General features: G+C 57.7%; 1 protein-coding gene across 2 annotated transcripts in view; it reads left to right on the top strand.

Moving 5' to 3' along the window:
- The first annotated feature begins 1634 nt into the window (after positions 1–1634).
- Positions 1635–18086, top strand: part of Cic (capicua transcriptional repressor) — a 28039-nt gene continuing 11587 nt past the window's right edge. The window contains exons 1-2 of one of the 2 annotated variants that reach the window (XM_013508684.1): positions 1635–1737; positions 4842–7637. In XM_013508684.1, coding sequence (XP_013364138.1) covers positions 4853–7637 — 2785 coding nt within the window. In that variant the 5' untranslated portion in view covers positions 1635–1737; positions 4842–4852. Of the gene's footprint in view, positions 1738–2402; positions 2521–4841; positions 7638–18086 lie in introns of those variants that run through there. The other variant, XM_013508685.1, reaches the window with a different exon arrangement.

The following is an 18086-nucleotide window of genomic DNA, read 5'->3' as shown; positions in this document are numbered from 1 at the left end:
GATTCTCCATCACACCTGATAGGAATGGACTGTGGAACATGAAACCCCATCCTGATCAGTGGAAATCTCCCCCAAACACAACAAAAGCTCCTATGGGCAGTGTGAACTTCTGCCCAGTGGGAGCTTCCCCTCAGACAGCATAACTTCCTTTGGATCAATGAGAGTTAACGTGGACAGTTCACACCTACACGCACAGAGACCTTACTGTGAATCTCTTTTGTGACAGCATGAACCACTCCCCCAAGGGTCTAAGTGGGCAGTGTGAATGAATCCCGTCTCAGCAGTACTGAAAACTGAACCTCATGTATACTAGGCAGATGCTGTACAACTGAGCTAAATAAGTCTCAAGCCCTGAAAGGTTTGTGTTTTTTTTTGTTTGTTTGTTTGTTTTGTTTTGTTTTGTTTTGTTTTGTTTTTGAGCCAGGAAGAACTCAGGACCCTGTGCTTGCCAGACAAGCACTATACGGCTGAACGCTCTTGATGAGCCTAAAATTTCGCCAGACGCATCATCTACTCAATGTGCATAGTATAAACTGCCTTATAAAGTTCTCAATTCTGGGTCCATTCTGATTCAGACGTATGAACTACTTTTTAGAATGATATTAAAATAGAAATAACACGATAATGTAAAATTGAATAAATAGCAGCATAAAATTCCTTCTAGGTGTCAACTTCCTATGCACAGTGAAATTTCCCCCAATCTCTGTAGACAGAACTTCCCACAGGTAATGTTTGGGTCTCTTTCCATATTCAGTGAAACCCACTGGAGAACTAGTAATTCTTCCATGTCCTGTGTGAATTTGCTATATGCCACAGCACATTCTTTCACAAGCAATGCGAATGTTACTTGGGCAATATGACCTGGAATAGGCTAGATGCATTTTCTTTACAACTAGTGTGAGTCTTAGATAGATAATAGTACTGAGAACCCACCACAGGGAAAAGAAACCTTCCGTAGGCTCAGTGTACTTCGCTTCACATTACCTTTGGTCAGGACTCAAATCTGATGTAATGAGTATGGATACCTGCAGACAGGTTTACGCCTGGTGTAAACTATTTCTGGACAGCAGGCGTCGACTAGTAACAGGACATAGCACCTCCCCTTTTCTCACCTCCAACGTGATACCTCACCCTACGATCTTAAATCTCTCTCCTCCAGTTGTGAACGCTCTAGAGGCAATGCTGGGCGATGCTCCCCAAAGTACTGCGATTTCCCATATTGTACACCTACCCATCCCGTGCCTAGGGGAGCCAAGAGAAAACTTCACTGTCCTAAACATCAAACTCTTGGAGTATGTAACTTGTCCCCAGGGCCCCCAAGTCCCATGTTACGCGCGTGGCCTACACAGCAGCGCGCGCCACCCCACAAACGCGCGTTCTCTCCCCTCCCGGTGGCAACAGGGCTTTCCACGGGGCCGCGCCAGACTTTTTGAAGCCTTTGATTGGTCGTAGTCCTGGCCACCCGACAGCCAATCAAGGAGGGGAAAGATGACATCACTAATTCTCCTCCCATCCCCCCCCCCACCCCAAACTTCCCTACTCTGGCTACCAGCAGCAACAACCTCGTGGGGGAGGGGTAAGAGAGTAGAACCGGTGAGGTCATTGCACCGCCCCAACTGCTGCTGATTGGCTGAGGGGCTCGCGGGTGGCGGTTGGCTGCTTGTCGCACCTCCCTCTCGTGCTTGCTACCACCGCCACTGAGAGGAGCCACCGGCGACGCCAGAGCCCAGGATCCGGGTGAGTTGGGGCCCTGGGTCTAAGATGTTGCCGGTGTCCAGAGAGACTCATGAGAAACTGCTGTTCCGACTTTTCTCCTCTCCCGGTTTCTTTGGTGCTCTAGGTACTCTGTCACATGGGAGTTGTAGTCTGCCTTATACTGTAGACTACGGGCCAGAGACGTGAGAAGACTACTATTCCCAGCAGGAATTGCGACTAGCCGGTCAACAAACGTTCGGGCCACGCCTTCTAAGCCAGTTTATTGGAAAACCCGTCTGTTAGTCCCGCCTTCTTTCACTTCATTGGTTACTGTCCCTCATAGAGGCTGGGTTCCGGCCTAGGGTGCATAGTGACTGGGTACTGTATCCATCATTCAGCACTAAACTGGCCTACGTTTGGTCAATGCTAGTGTCCATCATTCGTTGTAGGGCATGGCTCTAGGTAGATCAGGCGGTCGTAGGCTTAGGTTGGTGTCGGTCCCGGAGGGAGGCCGGTCTTGGATTTTAGCCCCACCCCCTAGCGGTACCGGAAGGGCGCGATTGGTCGCTGCGAGCGTCGCTCGTCTTCGAGAGGCGGAGTCAACTGTCCTGCGGATGTCTACTGGTCTAGCCCGGCGCCGGTCAGCGGGGTTGTGGCCGCTGATTGGCTGGTTGCTCCAGCTGTTGCAGGTCCATTCACCATTTTGTGTGTTGGAGTAAAAAAAAAGGGAGAATCGAGAGGGAGAGCCGAAGGGGGGGCGGGGAGGGACCGGACCGGACTGAGCCGGGGCCACGGCCCCCCGCCCCAAACCCTGCTGAGCCCGAGGTGAGGGGCGGGGCCAGGCTTGACTCGGGCAGGGGGTTGCGGGGGACTGGGGGCTGAGAGGGGACAGGTGGCAGGGACAGGAAAGGGGTACAGGGGGAAAAGGAGTGGGCGGAATGGTGGGAAGGGGAGACAGAGTGGAGGAAGTGGTGAGGAGGGGGGTGACAGAAAAGGGGCGACTGGGGGGAGGGGTGGTAGGCAGAGGACGGGTAGCAGGAACGGAGGGGTGTCAGGACGGGATCAGGGTGCCGGGAGAGGGTGGGTGCAGAGTTGGAGGGGTGGCAAGGAGAGCTGATGGGGACAGAAGGTGTCAGGTCCGGAGATGGCTGACAGGAGAGCGGCTGGGAGGAAAAAGTGACAGGCAAGCGGGGTCAGGAGGAGGGTGTACATGAGGGGCGCCGGGGGCCCGAGGAGAGAGGTGGAGGTGATGACAGGACGAGAGAGAAGGGCAGAGAAGCCGGTGTTAGCAAGGCTGCCGAGAGCACAGGGCTTGAGCCCCTCAAGAGCCAGGGCCTGGGCTGGCCTGGCGTGGGGGTTACAGCTTGGATTCCGAGGGCCGTGAGGACCCGCAGCACCCCGGGTGGGACTTGCTCGGAGGGGGATGGACAGGAAGAGGGCAGGCCCCAAAGGAAAGAAAGAGGCTGGGCTTCTGGGGTGAAGAGGCTGGGCCAGGCAGCAGGGTCTGGGGGTGCCAGGTGGTGGGGTTGGAGGTCCGGGGTGCGGTGTGCAGAGGCGTGTGTTTGGGTAGAATAGGGGCTAGATCTCAGTCCCCAGAACTGTGGCCCAGCAGTCAGTGGGGCTGTCCTACTCCTGGGTACTTGGGTGCTAGTCTCTGGCCCTTTGGACCCCAGGATTGGCTCACAGAAAGGGCAGGCATGGGCCTGCAGGGTTCACAGGAGCAGCAGGCTCCAGGTGGGAGAATAGGGGGTCTGGGGTAGCCGGGGAGTCTGAAGGCTGTCAGGGATACAGCTCTGGTTGTGTTTGATTTCTGATCCTGGGCCCTCCAAGCACTATAGAGGTCCCCTTTTGGCGTCTCAGTTTTTCTAAGTCACTTCAGAGTAAAGTTTTTTTTCTCTTTTCTTGTCTCAGGGCAGCTTGAAAGGGGCAGGCAATAATGACTGTTCAGGAAGTGGGCGAGGTTGGCCTGTTGGGCTTGTCCTGCTTTCTTTGACCTTATCCTGCTTACCCCCACCTGCAGTTGGAAGGCATATTTGGGGGCTTGGGGGGGTGCTGATTGACTCAGCCACTCTGCCAAAGCCAGTCTAGCCAGGGTTCCGATGCATGCAGGCTGAGGGGCGGGCGGGGGGGGGGTTTCAACTTGTGGGTATGATGCTGGGTATGGCGGGGGAGGGGCAGGCTCCCATCCAGTGGGACAGAGAAACCCCGGGGTGCAGTTCTGTGTCCCACTGTGTGATGACGTGTGTGTACCTGTGTTTGTGCGCATGTGTGTGCTCATGTACAGCCCTTTGGCAGCAATGGGTATGAGCTCTTGCCCTAGATGTGCCCCTGCTTGCTCCCTGCCAGGATTGGGGAGATGGCTATGCCTGGCAGGCCTAGGATGCAGAGTGGGCAGCCATCCTTCAGGCCTCTTAGCTGCCCACTCCACACAATGCCTGGCCATCCCTGGCTGCCCAGAGGGGTAGAGGAGAGGTGGGGAAGGGAGAAAGGCTCACATCACAGCCCAGCCACCTCCCCTTTTGTGGCTTAGTGCTTATTATGGGTTTGCATTTGAGTGTGTATGCCCTCTAGACAGTGACAGTGAGAGTAGGCATGCCCTCGGAATCATGTGACAGGTGGCACACTGAAATGGTTAGGAGCGTAGATTGTGGAGCCAGATTGCCTAGGTTCAGACCCTCGCTCTGCCCTTTCCTAGCTAGGTGATCTTGGTCAAGTTGCTTAATTTCTCGTGTGCCTTTGTTTCACTAAATATGCAGTGGGGCTGATGGTAGCACCCACGTTTTAGGCTGTTGGAAAATGAAGTGAATGCATGAAGGGAAGCCGAGCACAGGGCTCAGGACAGAGTGTGAACTGCCCATGCTCCTCGCACTCCTTGCAGCAGCGGGAGCATGTGCATGCATGTTCCACATCCTTTGCAGAGAAAGCAGGTGTGAGTGTTCCCCAAGAAGCAGGAGTGTGTATGCTGAGGGGACACAGGTGCCAGTCTGTATGGGTGCAGCCCAGTGGAGGACAGTCAAGGAGAGGGCCTTTGGGGTCATGGGATTGAGGCCCTGGGCTCAGCAAGTAGGAAGTCTTGGGGGACACTGAGGTTGGGGGTGGCTCTTCAGTTGCTCCCAGTGATCCTTATCTGCTCTCGAATCTTGCAGGTGGACAAAAGATGAAGCCAATGAAAAAGGCATGCACTGGCCTTTCAGGTCCCGGCAGCGGTAGCAAGTCCCCACCAGCCACCAGGGCCAAAGCTCTGAGGCGACGAGGGGCCGGGGAGGGTGACAAGCCAGAAGAAGAGGATGATGAGGTTCAGCCACAGCAGCAGCCAGGGCCAGAAGAAGCCGAAGAGGGTGAGGAGGAAATCGAGCAGGGCCCTGGGGCTGACAGGCCACTCCCAGAGCTGCACCCCACTGACCTGGCTCCAGGCCCAGCTGAGGACTCCAAGGGGGATGGGGAGGCAGGCCGCTGGGAGCCCTCACTCAGCCGCAAGACAGCCACGTTCAAGTCTAGAGCGCCCAAGAAGAAGTACGTGGAGGAGCACGGGGCTGGCGGTGGTGCGGTGACTGGGGCCCCTGAAGACCGAGAGCAAACCCCTGAAGAGGCCAGCACACTGGGGGTGCCACCCCGACCACCCACTTCCACCCGTTCCTCCTCCACTGACACAGCCAGTGAGCACTCAGCCGACCTGGAGGATGAGCCGGCCGAGGCTTGTGGTCCAGGCCCCTGGCCCCCCGGTGGCACCAGTGGTGGCTATGACCTGCGGCAGCTACGGTCCCAGCGGGTGCTGGCTCGGCGTGGTGACGGCCTCTTCCTGCCTGCTGTGGTGCGCCAGGTGCGCCGAAGCCAGGACCTGGGGGTACAGTTCCCTGGTGACCGGTCCCTAACTTTCTATGAGGGGGTGCCAAGTGGTGGCATAGATGTGGTTTTAGATGCCACTCCACCACCAGGTGCTCTGGTAGTGGGCACTGCTGTGTGTACCTGTGTGGAGCCTGGCATTGCTGCCTACCGTGAGGGTGTGGTAGTAGAGGTGGCCACTAAGCCAGCTGCCTACAAGGTCCGCTTCAGCCCCGGCCCCAGCTCCCAGCTGGGGCCAACGAGTACCCTGTCACAGCCCCAACAGCCACTGCGCCATGAGCCTGAGGAGGCTGTGTGGGTGGCCCGCTCCAGCTTACGCCTTCTGCGGCCCCCCTGGGAACCTGAGGGCCTGCTCAGGAAGCCCCCCATGGTCCCTGAGGAAGAGCAAACTGAACCTGGGACTGTCCTGCCACCCTGCCCTGCCCCGCTGGACTCCAAGCAGCCTGAGGATGCTGAGGTCTCCAAAATCAGCTTTGGCGGCAACCTGGGGGCTCACTGTGAGGAGGGCGAGGAGAAACACCCATCAGCCCTGGGCACCCCAGCCCTGCTCCCACTGCCCCCACCCCAGCTCCTGTCACCACCCCCCAAGTCCCCAGCCTTCGCTGGCCCTGGCCGCCCAGGCGAGCAGCCCTCGCCCTGCCAGGAGGGGAGCCAGGGTGGCAGTCGGAGCAGCAGTGTGGCCTCACTGGAGAAGGGGGCTGCGCCGGCTGCCCGGGCTCGCACACCCCTGACAGCTGCCCAGCAGAAGTACAAGAAGGGCGATGTGGTCTGCACGCCCAATGGGATCCGGAAGAAGTTCAACGGCAAGCAGTGGCGACGCCTGTGCTCCCGGGACGGCTGCATGAAGGAGTCACAGCGCAGGGGCTACTGCTCGCGCCACCTGTCCATGCGAACCAAGGAGATGGAGGGCCTGGCTGATGGGCCAGGGGGGGCTGGGCGGCCGGCCGGTGTGGCAGCCCGGGAAGGCAGTACTGAGTTCGACTGGGGTGACGAGACCTCGAGGGACAGCGAGGCCAGCAGCGTGGCAGCTCGGGGAGACTCACGGCCACGCCTGGTGGCCCCTGCTGACTTGTCACGCTTTGAGTTCGATGAGTGTGAGGCAGCTGTGATGCTGGTGTCCCTGGGCAGCTCACGCTCAGGCACCCCCTCCTTCTCGCCCGTTTCTACGCAGTCGCCCTTCTCACCAGCCCCGTCGCCCTCGCCCTCGCCGCTCTTCGGCTTCCGGCCGGCCAACTTCAGCCCCATCAATGCCTCTCCAGTCATCCAGCGCACCGCTGTTCGCAGTCGCCACCTGAGCGCCAGCACCCCTAAGGCAGGTGTTCTGACGCCACCAGATATCGGACCCCACCCACCACCGCCTGCCCCCCGAGAGCGGCATTCCTCTGGCATCCTACCCACCTTCCAGACCAACCTAACCTTTACTGTTCCTATCAGCCCTGGACGTCGGAAGACAGAACTGCTGCCCCACCCAGGGACGTTGGGAGCCCCTGGCACAGGGGGTGGAGGAGCTGCCCCAGACTTCCCTAAGAGCGACAGCTTAGACTCTGGTCTGGACTCCGTGTCTCACACACCTACACCCTCCACGCCAGCTGGCTTCCGGGCCGTGTCACCCGCCGTGCCCTTTTCTCGTTCCCGCCAGCCTTCACCTTTGCTTCTGTTGCCCCCGCCTGCTGGCCTGACCTCAGATCCAGGGCCTTCTGTGCGCAGGGTGCCCGCAGTGCAGCGGGACTCTCCTGTCATTGTCCGCAACCCCGATGTGCCACTGCCCTCCAAATTTCCTGGAGAGGTGGGGGCTGCCGGTGAGGCGCGGGCTGGGGGACCTGGGCGGGGTTGCCGTGAGACCCCAGTGCCCCCTGGGGTGGCCAGTGGGAAGCCTGGTCTACCCCCACCTCTGCCAGCCCCTGTGCCCATCACCGTGCCTCCAGCTGCGCCAACTGCAGTGGCCCAGCCGATGCCCACCTTTGGCCTAGCTTCTTCACCCTTCCAGCCTGTGGCCTTCCATCCCTCACCTGCTGCCCTGTTGCCTGTCCTGGTGCCCAGTACCTATACCAGCCATCCTGCCCCCAAGAAGGAAGTCATCATGGGCCGGCCTGGAACAGGTAAGAGGACTGGTGGGTGGGCTGGACAAGGAATCACTTTGCGCAGGACCCTCTTCCAGCTGGGCTTCCACAGGGAGGCCAACCTCCACTCTGTACAGATGTTGCAGTGGAAATTAACATGTCAGGCAAGGCTTTTAAGGCTCCGTGTGGCATTTCCAGAGGCAGCCTATTGGAGAGTGCATTCTTGAGGATCCATCAGTCAGCAAACCTCTAGCAAATGCACAGTCCAAGTCAGGCCACTGTGGAAGTGATAATCCTAGTAACAGCATCCGTGTCTTGGGGGACTGTACGGGAGCATTGCTGTGATAAGCTCTGTACTGTTATCTCACTCTATTTTCACTCCCACCCCATAACACAGTACTCACCACGCATGCGCTGTTCTAAATCCTTTTCAAATGTTAGCTCATTTTGTCTTCACAGCCATCCTAACAGGTGGGTGCTATGATTATGCTTATTTAGAAGAAGCTGAGGCCAAGTTAGTGACTTGCCCAGGGTCACGTGGCTACTAAAAGGCCTCCAGCCAGCCTTCAGACTAAGACAGGCTGGCTCATGACCACTGGGCTGTAGGGCTGGGTTACAGAGGAGACGACTAAGGCTCTAAGAGATCCTTTCCCAGATGGTAGCAGGACCAGGACTGGAGCCCAGTAAAGCGCACAGGTGCAGTCTGTGCTATGGAGGAAGCGCAGGTGCGCTGGACCCTCTGGGTGTGAATTTAGTGTAGCAGCCCTCAGAACAGCTCGTAAGCCAGAAGTTAAAGGATGAGTTGGAACCAGCCACCACGGGGTGGGGTGGGGGGGTGGAACCGCCTAGGGGAGGGTTCTGAGGTGGAAGGAGCGCTACCTAGGAGAGGGTGGGCAAAAGCCCTCGGGTGGCTGGAGGGCTGAGACTGGGCTGGGGAGGGTGGCAACTCAGACGGTGCTGGAGAGCCAGAGGCCCAGCCTCACCTTTGCTTCTGTTGCCCCCACCTGCTGGCCTGATTCAGCTTGTGCGCAGGGTGCTGTGGATGCCCTGGGACTCACCCATCATTGTCCGTAACCCCAAAGTTCCACTGCCCTCCAACTGAAAGGGAGGGTGACAGCTGTCACCAGCTCCTTTAGTAGGCCCTTCTTTTTTTTTTTTTTTTTCTTTTTGAGATAAGTTCTTGCTATATAGTTGAGGCTGGCCTTGAACTTATGCTGATCCTCCTGCCTCAGCCTCCCAGAGTGCTGGGATTACAGATGTGCTGGGATTACAGGTGTGCATCACAATGCCTACCTCATCCTAGTTCTTTAAAAAATATTTAAATTTTCAGACAGGTGTTTCCCTAAATCTCTTAAGTTGCATAGGCTGGACTCAAATTTGGTGATCCTCCTGCCTCAGCCTCCCGGAGTACTGGGATTTTACCATTTTGTTTAAGACAGTCTCTATGCACTTCAGGCTGGCCTTCAACTCACTGTGTAGCCCAGGGTAGCCTTGAACTTGCAGTAATCCTCCTGTATCAGCTAGGATTACAGGTGTGTGCCACTGTAGCTGGCAGTGCTTTTTATTTATCCATTTATCCACTGTTGGTGTGAGGCCCCATCTGTGCCTGACCTGATGCCAGGCGGTACTGAGGACATAGCTCTGCTCTCACATGGCTCACAGTCCTTGGAGGAGAAAGACCTATCCCTAGACAGTGACAGCCTAGAGTGATCAGGGGTAGGATGTACGGGAGAGGTCCAGGAACTGTGGGAGCCTGGAGAAGATGTGGACCACAGCCTGAAAAACCACAGAGGCTTCTTGGGTCAGGGGCCAGAGGCCTGTGAACTGACACCTGAAGGGCATACGGATGCATGTGTGGCAAGGCAGGCAGGAAGGACCTTCAGGAGGGGGAAGAGTTTTGCAGAGCCCTCGAGGCAGAAGCATGTAATCACAGAACACTGAACCCACAGTGTGAAGGGCTGTGGAAGGTGGGTGAGTGTTGGGATGTGCAGTTGGATTGGTGAGCAAGGGTCAGATCATAAAGGGCCATTAGACTTGTGAACTTTAGCCCAAGGGCACTAGAGAGCCATAGAAGGTTCTGAGCAGATTCAACTACAGTACACCATGGAGTGCCCTGCTGAGCATTCACTGAACCCTCACAGTGCTCAGGAGATCCATATGATTGTCATTTACCATGGACAGCAGAGAACTGCAGCCCAGAAAGGTTGAGTGACTTGCCCAAGGTCACCCAGCTAAGAAGAGAAAGAGCTAGTATTCAAACCCAGAATATCCGGCTTAAGATCCCAGGCCCTTATGCATCCTCAATAGTAATGAAGATCATAGTACCACTTTATTAGTGCTGTACCATGTGCTCAGGCCCAGGTGTGGGGCCGTTTCATCCCATCTACCTAATGTGCACAGGTAGGCAGGGTGACCATGGAGGACGCAATCTGGGGTGTGGATGTGGGTAGGAGCTGCTGTGGCTTGGCTGGGGGTAGGGGCCAATTTAGGAAGGAGCCAGGACCTGCCCTCCCAGAATTCCAGCCCAGGCCTGTTCTCAGAGCCCGCGCACAGGGAACAGGGCCTGTGCCTGCCACCCGTGCTTACACTGAGGCTGTCAGTCATGTGTTTCACTCTTCCCTCAATACCTTTTGTATTTGTTATTATAGTTGATAGAAGCAAAATCTCACACAGGTAGGCAGTAGCAGGGATTGCTGTCTTGAAGCAGGTAAAGACACTGAGCAGAGAAGCAGAAGGTCTCTTACCACACCCTCGTCCCCACCCCTCACCTCCCAGAGCCCCAACACTGTCCCATAGCATCGCCTCAGGTGATTCTCACTGTGTGGGGAGGGTTGGCTCTGCCCCAGGTGATTTGAGCTCTACCTGGACAGGCCCAGCACCCAGCAAGGGCGCTTGCTACCATTTTCCAGATGAGGAAAAGTGGGTCTGTGATAAAAGGAGGTCCCAACTGAGGTCACCCAGCCTGGGAGGGTTAGGACTGGGCTTTGAACCAGGCCTCTCAGTCTCCAAATTGTAAGACTCTCGCTGCCGGAGTTAGTGGTGATGCTTGTGCCTGGTGAGCCTTGCTGAGCATTCACTGAACCGTCACAGTGCTCAAGACATCCATATGATTATCATTTACCATGGACAGCAGGGAACTGCAGCCCAGAAAGGTTGAGTGACTTGCCCAAGGTCACCCAGCTAAGGAGAGAGAGAGCTAGTATTCAAACCCAGAATATCAGGCTTAAGATCCCAGGCGCTTATGCATTCTCAATAATAATGAAGATCATAGTAACACTTTATTGCGCTGTACCATCTGCTCAGCCCCAGGCATGGGGCCGTTTCATCCCATCTACCTAATGCTGTAAAGTAAGGATTATCAGCCCTGTTGTCCAGGAGGTTCAGAAGGGGAGGCCCTTTTCTGGAGGCCACCTGGCCGTCAGAACTTGTCCAGCGGCTCTCTTGGCAATTTTGAACAGTGCCTCCCTAACAACACCCATGCTGAGGTGTCTAGGCTGCTCTCAGGGTTCCAGCCAGCTGGGCCTTTCATTCTTCTCCCAGATGCTTCCCTACACCCTTGGGAGGTAGGCACCTTGGGGCTTCCTCCTTCTGAGGCCCAGATAGGGCTGACCATGTCCAGTGGCATAGTGAGACCACAGTCTTGGCTCCTTCTGCCCACCTGTGGCAGGGTCTGACCCTTCAGCAGGTGTGAGGGGGCGGGCCAGGGCGGCTTGCCTGCTCCTGCCCCCTGCCAGGCATTTGCTTCCGCTGGGGGACATGCTGGGGCAGGCTGCCGGCATTCTCCACATTCTGCTCATGGCATGGCCAGCCAGCTGCCATTGCCACCTCCCTTTGACTGTTCCCGCCTGCTCCCCAGGAGGAGAACATCCTCCCCCACCCCTGCCTGCCTATAGCCCCAGCCCTGGAAGCCAGATGTCTCAGCCCCATTCCTGGCATGGTCTTCCTCCCAGCTCGCAGCTTCCTGCACGGCTTCCCCCTATTGACAGGCATTGCTCCTCCTCCTGGAGGCACTGCTCTGACTGTCTGGGTTTCAGTATGTGTGTCTCTCTTCAAGCCACTGAATATCCAGGTGTCTTTTCCCCCTGGTTCCTATTTCTCTGTCTCGGGGTCTACCTATCTCTCTCCGGATGTCTGTCTGAGTCTGGCTCTCTACACCTTTGTGAGTTTGACCCTCCCTCCTTGTCAGACCTTTCAGCCCAGTTCCTTTCTGTTTTGCTCTCAGTCTGGGGGTCCTGTGTCTCTGGGTCTGCCATGATCTCCCCTTTGGCCTTTGTGCTTCCGCTCTTTAAATAGTCCTCCTGCCCCATCCCAGCCTCCCACCTTTACCCTGTGCATCTCCTCTTTTAAGTCAGTGGGTGGTTGCTAAGCACCAGGCCCCTATTCCCTTTGAGGAGTGTTGGGAGGTTGTTCGGGCCTGGGAGCCCTCTCTTGATCCTTCACAAATTAACTGCCCACTATTGTTCCTGAAACCTGCTGAGATGTGTTGGGATCCATTTTGCAGACCCATCTCCCATCCAAGCACCTGTTCCTGAGACAGGCAGGAAGGCGGGGGCTGTACGGCCCAGCTAGGAGATCCGGCTGTGGGGGGTGGCAGGAAAGCAGCTCCTGTGCCCACCCACCTGCCAGAGGGCATGACCCAGGTCAACCCCTACCCCTGTCTTCCAGAGGACAAACTTGGTGCCAGCTCTGAGACAGGCAGTACCCACCAGTTATGCCTGGGCAGGTAGGAAAAATGAAGCCTTAGAGAGGTGCTGAGGGGGAAAAGCCCGGGTGTCCTAACTCCCCAATCCAGGTTCTTCCATTATAATTTCCATGCCCTCAAGCAGTTAACCCCATCACCACCACCAGAGGTCAACTTCCTCTCCTGTCACGAGGCTGACGGGCAAGTCCTGTCCTCGGGCAAGTAGGTGGTGAAGGCAGAGGTGGATGTAGGCACAGATAAGGATGAGCTGAGGGAGGTACTGAGTCCTGAGCCGGAGGACAGGGACACTCATAGGGTGGGGTTTTTTTGTTTTGTTTTTATCTTTTTTGAGACAAGGTTTCACTATGCGGTCCAGGCTGGCCTTGAACTGACTTTGTAGCTCAGGCTGCCTAGAACTGGAAGTGATCCTCCTGCCTCAGCCTCTCACGTGCCAGTGCCAGTATTACAGGAGTGCACCACCTCTCCTGGCCACTCATAGGGTCTCAAGAGGGAGGTTCTGGTAGGCTTTTCATTGGAGGTGACATTTGAGCTGAGGTATGGGGAAATGAGCAGATTTCACAGTAGTGAAAGAAGGAAAGGGCAGTGCAGGTCAAGGCAGCTGCATAAGCAGAGGCCAGGAAGGGTGAAAGTGCATGAACTCTGAAAGACTAGAGGAGACAGAGCTGACAGTAGGGCCCAGGTTTGGTGGGTGGGAGCCATGGAGGCCTGGCACAGCCGGACAGAGCTTTAATACCAGGCTGAGGGGCTGGGGATTTAGCTCAGCAGCACAGCGCCTGCCTGGCAAGCGCAAGGTTGTGAGTTCGATTTCCGGTACCGGAAAAAAACTAAAAAAAAAAAAAAAAAAACCAGGCTGAGAAGCTGGGGCTCTATTCTGGGCCAATAAAGAGCCAAGAGCCGGGCTTGGTGGTGCACGCCTGTAATCCCAGCACTCGGGAGGCTGAGGCAGGAGGATTGTTGCGCGTTCAAGACCAGCCTGGAAATTTTTTAGGGGCTGGGGATTTAGCTCAGCGGCAAAAGCGCCTGCCTGGCAAGCGTAAGGTCATGAGTTCGGTTCCCGGTACCGGAGAAAAACCAAAAAAAAAGACCAGCCTGGGCTACAAAGTGAGCTCAAGACCAGCCTGAACTGCACAGGGAGACCCTGTCTCAAAAAAGACAAAAAAACCAAACAAACAACAACAAAAAAAAGCCAAGAAAGGGTTGAGTAGCTAGAGGTTGGATGTGTCAAAGATCCCTGGAGAGGAAGGAGGCCTTAGGATGGGAAGAGCATGGGAAAGCGTTGGGGAGGGGGAGGGTTACCGATGTTGCAGGGGCTCAGAAGCGAAGTCTCGGTAACTTAGTAAAAAAGACCCAGCCTGCCTCCTCCCTCCCGACCCCTTCCGCGCGTAGCATCCTCCAGCTGCAGTCCTTCGAGGCGTCAGGCTGCCTCCTGGCGGTGGCTTGTGGAGGGGCATCAGGTGCGCGCATGCGCGGTGTGTGTGTGGGGGTGCGTCCCGGAGCCCCCGGAGCCCGGGCATTAATGGCTCCATTAGTGGCCGGGAGGGAGGCGCATTAGCGGCAGCGACGGCGTCTGGCTCCCATTACCACCGGCGGCAGCGGCTGCACCGCAGGCGGCTGGACCTTAGCCCGCTGCGCCGCCGCCTCCGCCCGCACTATCCCCTGATCCCGCTCCCCAGGAGGGAGCGGGCAGAGAACCCCGTCTCCCCATTTGGGCAGAAAAGCTGAGTGTGAAGTGCCAGTCAGACTTGGGTTCAAATGTCAGCCGTAATACCACCTCCTGACTACAAGGTGCTATGCCTCAGAGCCTGTTGGCCGCGTAGCCGGCGAAATGGTGCACCTGGTGCTTTGTGTATTCAGACGGGGACGGCGTGAGAGCCGCGCCCAACTCCAGTAGGCACCCAGGGGTGCAGGTTCCCGCGCGCCCCTGGGGTAGGCTCCAGCGTCGGGCCTCCGTCCTTCCCATTGGCTGCTGTCGCGCCCGCCGGTCGCCGATTGGCCAAGGCCCTCTCCCCCCGCCCCTGTGCAGTTAACCCCTGCGCTGCCAAGTCCTCGGGCGCGTTGTTCCCCCACCCTAGTAGACAACTCGGGTGCCAGCTGGCCCGCGCCCCGCCGCGGCCCGCGTGGGTGTCAGGCCGGCCGGGCACCCGCCCGCCCTCCCAGCACAAAGCCGCTTTGTGGGGCTTGCCCGGGGCTGGCTGGGGGCCAGGCAGCGAGTGGAAAATCTCGTGAGCACAGGGAGGGGAAGGGGAACGCAGGGCGGCGCCCCCTCCTCCGCCCCTGCGGTGGCGCCTCCCTCAGCCCGCGCCGACCAGCCCTCCCAGTCCCGGCGCCTGTACACCCCCTCCCAGCACCACCCCCGCACCTTCCCATCCCCAAACCCGCGTCCCGGCCTCGGTGCGCTTCCTGCCCTTCTCCCCGTCCCCGGGGACCTTCCCCCATCTCGCTTGCTTCTCTTTTCCTTCTGGTCCCCCTGCCTACCCCAGCCCCACTCACACTGACTCACCCTGGCGCTATTTTTAGCCCCTCATCCCTGCAGAGCCGCGCCAGCCCAATCCTGGGCTTGTTCCCCAGGCAACCCTGGCCGTCGCCGACGCCGCCCGGGGTGGGTGGGTGGGTGTGTATATGGAGAGCGGGTGAGGGGAGCTGGGGACACGGGGTGGTGAGCCGAGGCGGGTACCGGGAGAGAGAGCAGGGTGGGGAGCTGCGGGCAGCCGGCGGGGCGCGGTGCCTTGCGGGCTCAATAAATGGGGCCCGTGAGTTCAGAGGGTGTCTGCATGTCCCTCAGTCTGTCAGCACCACTGGCTGCGCGCCCTAGGCGGCTGGGCAGGCCTTGGCCTGTACCACAGCGGTGGCTGTTGGTGTCTCCTCCGGGCTCCCTGTCCCTAGGCCAGGGTGGGGTGTATGGTGGAAGCTGTTTAGTTTAGGGCCAAACCGTTTGCAGAGTTGGTTGGGAGTGGCTACCATCGTAACCCTGCCTGATACCTGACTTCAGTGAACCATGGCTGTCTCAGGCGGCCGGGGCCCCTGTTTGGGAACCCTCTCAGCCTTTTTCAGCTAGGGAGGCCCCATTAGGGTTGGGGATGGCTGGAGGGAGGGAGCTGTCTAGGGTAGGACCTGCTCCCTCCCCTTCACTCCTAATCCACCCCCACCCTGGGTTCCTCCACCCTGAACAATAGAAGCTAAGTATAGGGCTGGCCCCGAGCCCAGGGCAGGGGGGCCCTTCCCGCCCAGATTCCTGCCCCTCCCTGCCAGACTGGGTCCCCACTTGGTTGTACCCTGCCCCGAAAGGGGCCTCTTCCCATCCTTTTTCCATGGGCACTGTGTCCTCTACCAGATGTGTAATCTTCACAGATGTGTGGGGCCCTCTTTCACTGCTGTACCATGCCCAGCTCTTTTTCTCACCCAACAGAAGTGGGGGAGCAGGCCTTCTCTGAGAGCTGTCCTTGGGTTGCACTGCAGTAGGGAAGGGGTTAACTTGCCAATAGGTGACTCACTCACCGGTGGGGAGAGGAGGGGGCCACATTGATTTCAGCCTGATTTCTGCCTCACGTTGCAGTCCCTGGGGCAGTGAGGTAATGGAGGGTCTGAGTCTGGGGCTGCATAGGGAGGAGGGGGCAGTCACCTAATAGTCCCTGTGGCAGCCCCTCCAGGCTCACAGCCAAGTCTCTGGCCCTGCCATCTCTGTAGGTCAGAGGGCTACAGACCTTCCTTTCCCCTCTTGAGATCAGGTTACTAATTTTTTTCTCTCTCTTGATGCCTTCAGCTCTGGAGTAGATGGGGCAGGCTGAGAAAAGGTTTGATCGCTCCTGTTGAAGACCTTACCCAACCTGTGTAGGAATCTAGTCTTGGTTACTCTGAGTCTGTGCAGCTTTTACCTGCTCAGGTGTGAACCTAGGCTTCTGCCTTTTGTAGATTTGGCCCTGGAACCCCTCTTGGATGATCTGCCTAGTGGACTCAGATCTATCTCCCTGTGTGCCTGCTCCTTTTTTTTACCCCCTCGGTCATGCTGGATTCAGCCCAGGGCTTCACATACTCTTTAACCACTGAGCTATATCCCCAGTCCTTGCTCATCTTTCTGTAGGTCACCAGTCTATCTGTATCACTGTTTGACCGTATTCCTGGGCCTGTTTGGAATTCCCTGCTTGTGTGCACCTTCAGGTCTAGATTTGAGTAATGGCAAGAGTACTTGAGGTGGAACACAGGGATGTTAATGTCCTGGCTGCATGATCAGGCACACTTTTTTAGTCTCTTTGAGCCCAATTTTGTCATATGAACAATGGGAAAAATAGCTCTTGGTAGGTAGTTGTGAGCATTCGATAAAAATATAATACAAACAGCCTGCATATAGCAGCTCCTTGCTCACAGCCCTTTCCTGGGGAAGGCTGTGTTGTGTGTGGATGGATGGCCCCTCGTGCTGTTGTCCCCTGCTTTACCCTGCTGGGGAGAGGGTCCTGAGTGGCAGATGAGTCAGGCTGGGTAGCTAAGTGGTGTTGGAAAGCCATTAAGGCTCTGCTGATGTGCACAGTTAATGCCTGTGAGGGTGTGTGTGAGGTCAGTGTGATGGTGCCTCTGAGATTTAGTGTGTTGGGGTGTGGGGGTTCTACATGAGCACTAGGAGGGTGTATGAGAATGTGGGGGGAGGGCATTTGGTGTGTGTGGTGGACAAGCAGTGGTTGTGCTGAGGTCTGCTTGTTTGATATGATTATTTTAAAAAATGTTTAAAAATTACTTCAATGCTATATAGGGGTTGAACCCAGGGCTTCCAGCATGTTAGGCAAATGCTCTGTCGTCGAGTGACAGCCCCAGATACGTTGTTGCTTGTGTAATTCATGTGGGCTGGGGTAAGTGTGAGGCATGTGTGACAGGGTATATGGATGGGTGAGAACAGTCTGCATGATGGTCGGTGGGCAGTCAAGGACCATGAGTGTGTGAGATATATGAGTGTGTGCATCTATATGAGGTGTGCGGACTGTGATCTCGTGTGTGAATGTGGATGTAAGAGGGAGGGGATATGGTGCCCGTGCCGTGTAAGCGAGAACCCTAACCCGTGTGTAAGGGGTAATGGGTGTGGCATGAAAAGTGTGTGTAACGAGCGTGTGGCTCTTCGAGAGTTGGGAGGGCTTAGGGATGTCTCGCCCACCCCTGCGCGGTTTGTCTGCCCAGCGGCCCCGGTCGTGAACGGGTTCCTCGCGCGGACAGGCCACAGTACCACACAACCCTGGGCCTCCGCAGCACGGCGCCCCGAACCGCCCCCCTGGCTCGATGCCTTTACTGCAGTGCGCCCTCCCTGGCTCCCTCCTACCCCGGGCCCGCCCCCGGCCGGCTCAGGGCCAACGGGAGTCCGCCCCGCCCTACCCTTATTTGCATATGACTGACGTTCCCCCGGGGCGGCCAATGGGGGCGGGCGCGGCGGGGCCTGACCCGCGCGCGGCGGCAACAGCCAATAGGCTCACGCGCGGGGGGCCGGGCTTGCGCGGAAGGCCGCGGGGGAAGCGGGGAAGGGGCGGGGGGAGGCGCCGCGGGGGGAGGGGAGCGCGTAGTAGTGGCGGGGCGGGGAGGCGGCGGTGCTTCGGCGCGGGGCTCTCGGAGCGCACGGACGTACGCACGCTGGTCCATCTGCTCGCCCGGGGCCGGAGGTCGACCCGGCGCTGAGCCTCGGCCAGGGGCTGGAAAGGCGGGGCGGCGGTGCCAGCAGCCGGGGCGCGCGGGGCCAGGGCCGTTACCCGCCGGAGCTTCGAGGGAGGGAGGGAGCGAGCGAGCGAGCCAGCGAGCGGAGAAGGGAGGGGGCC

This window comes from Chinchilla lanigera, unplaced genomic scaffold (genome assembly GCF_000276665.1).
Source record: "Chinchilla lanigera isolate Chin_1 unplaced genomic scaffold, ChiLan1.0 scaffold00154, whole genome shotgun sequence".
NCBI classification, from domain to species: Eukaryota; Metazoa; Chordata; class Mammalia; order Rodentia; family Chinchillidae; genus Chinchilla; species Chinchilla lanigera.
The sequence above is the reverse complement of the archived record's forward strand: the minus strand, read 5'-3'. Positions and strand labels throughout refer to the sequence as shown.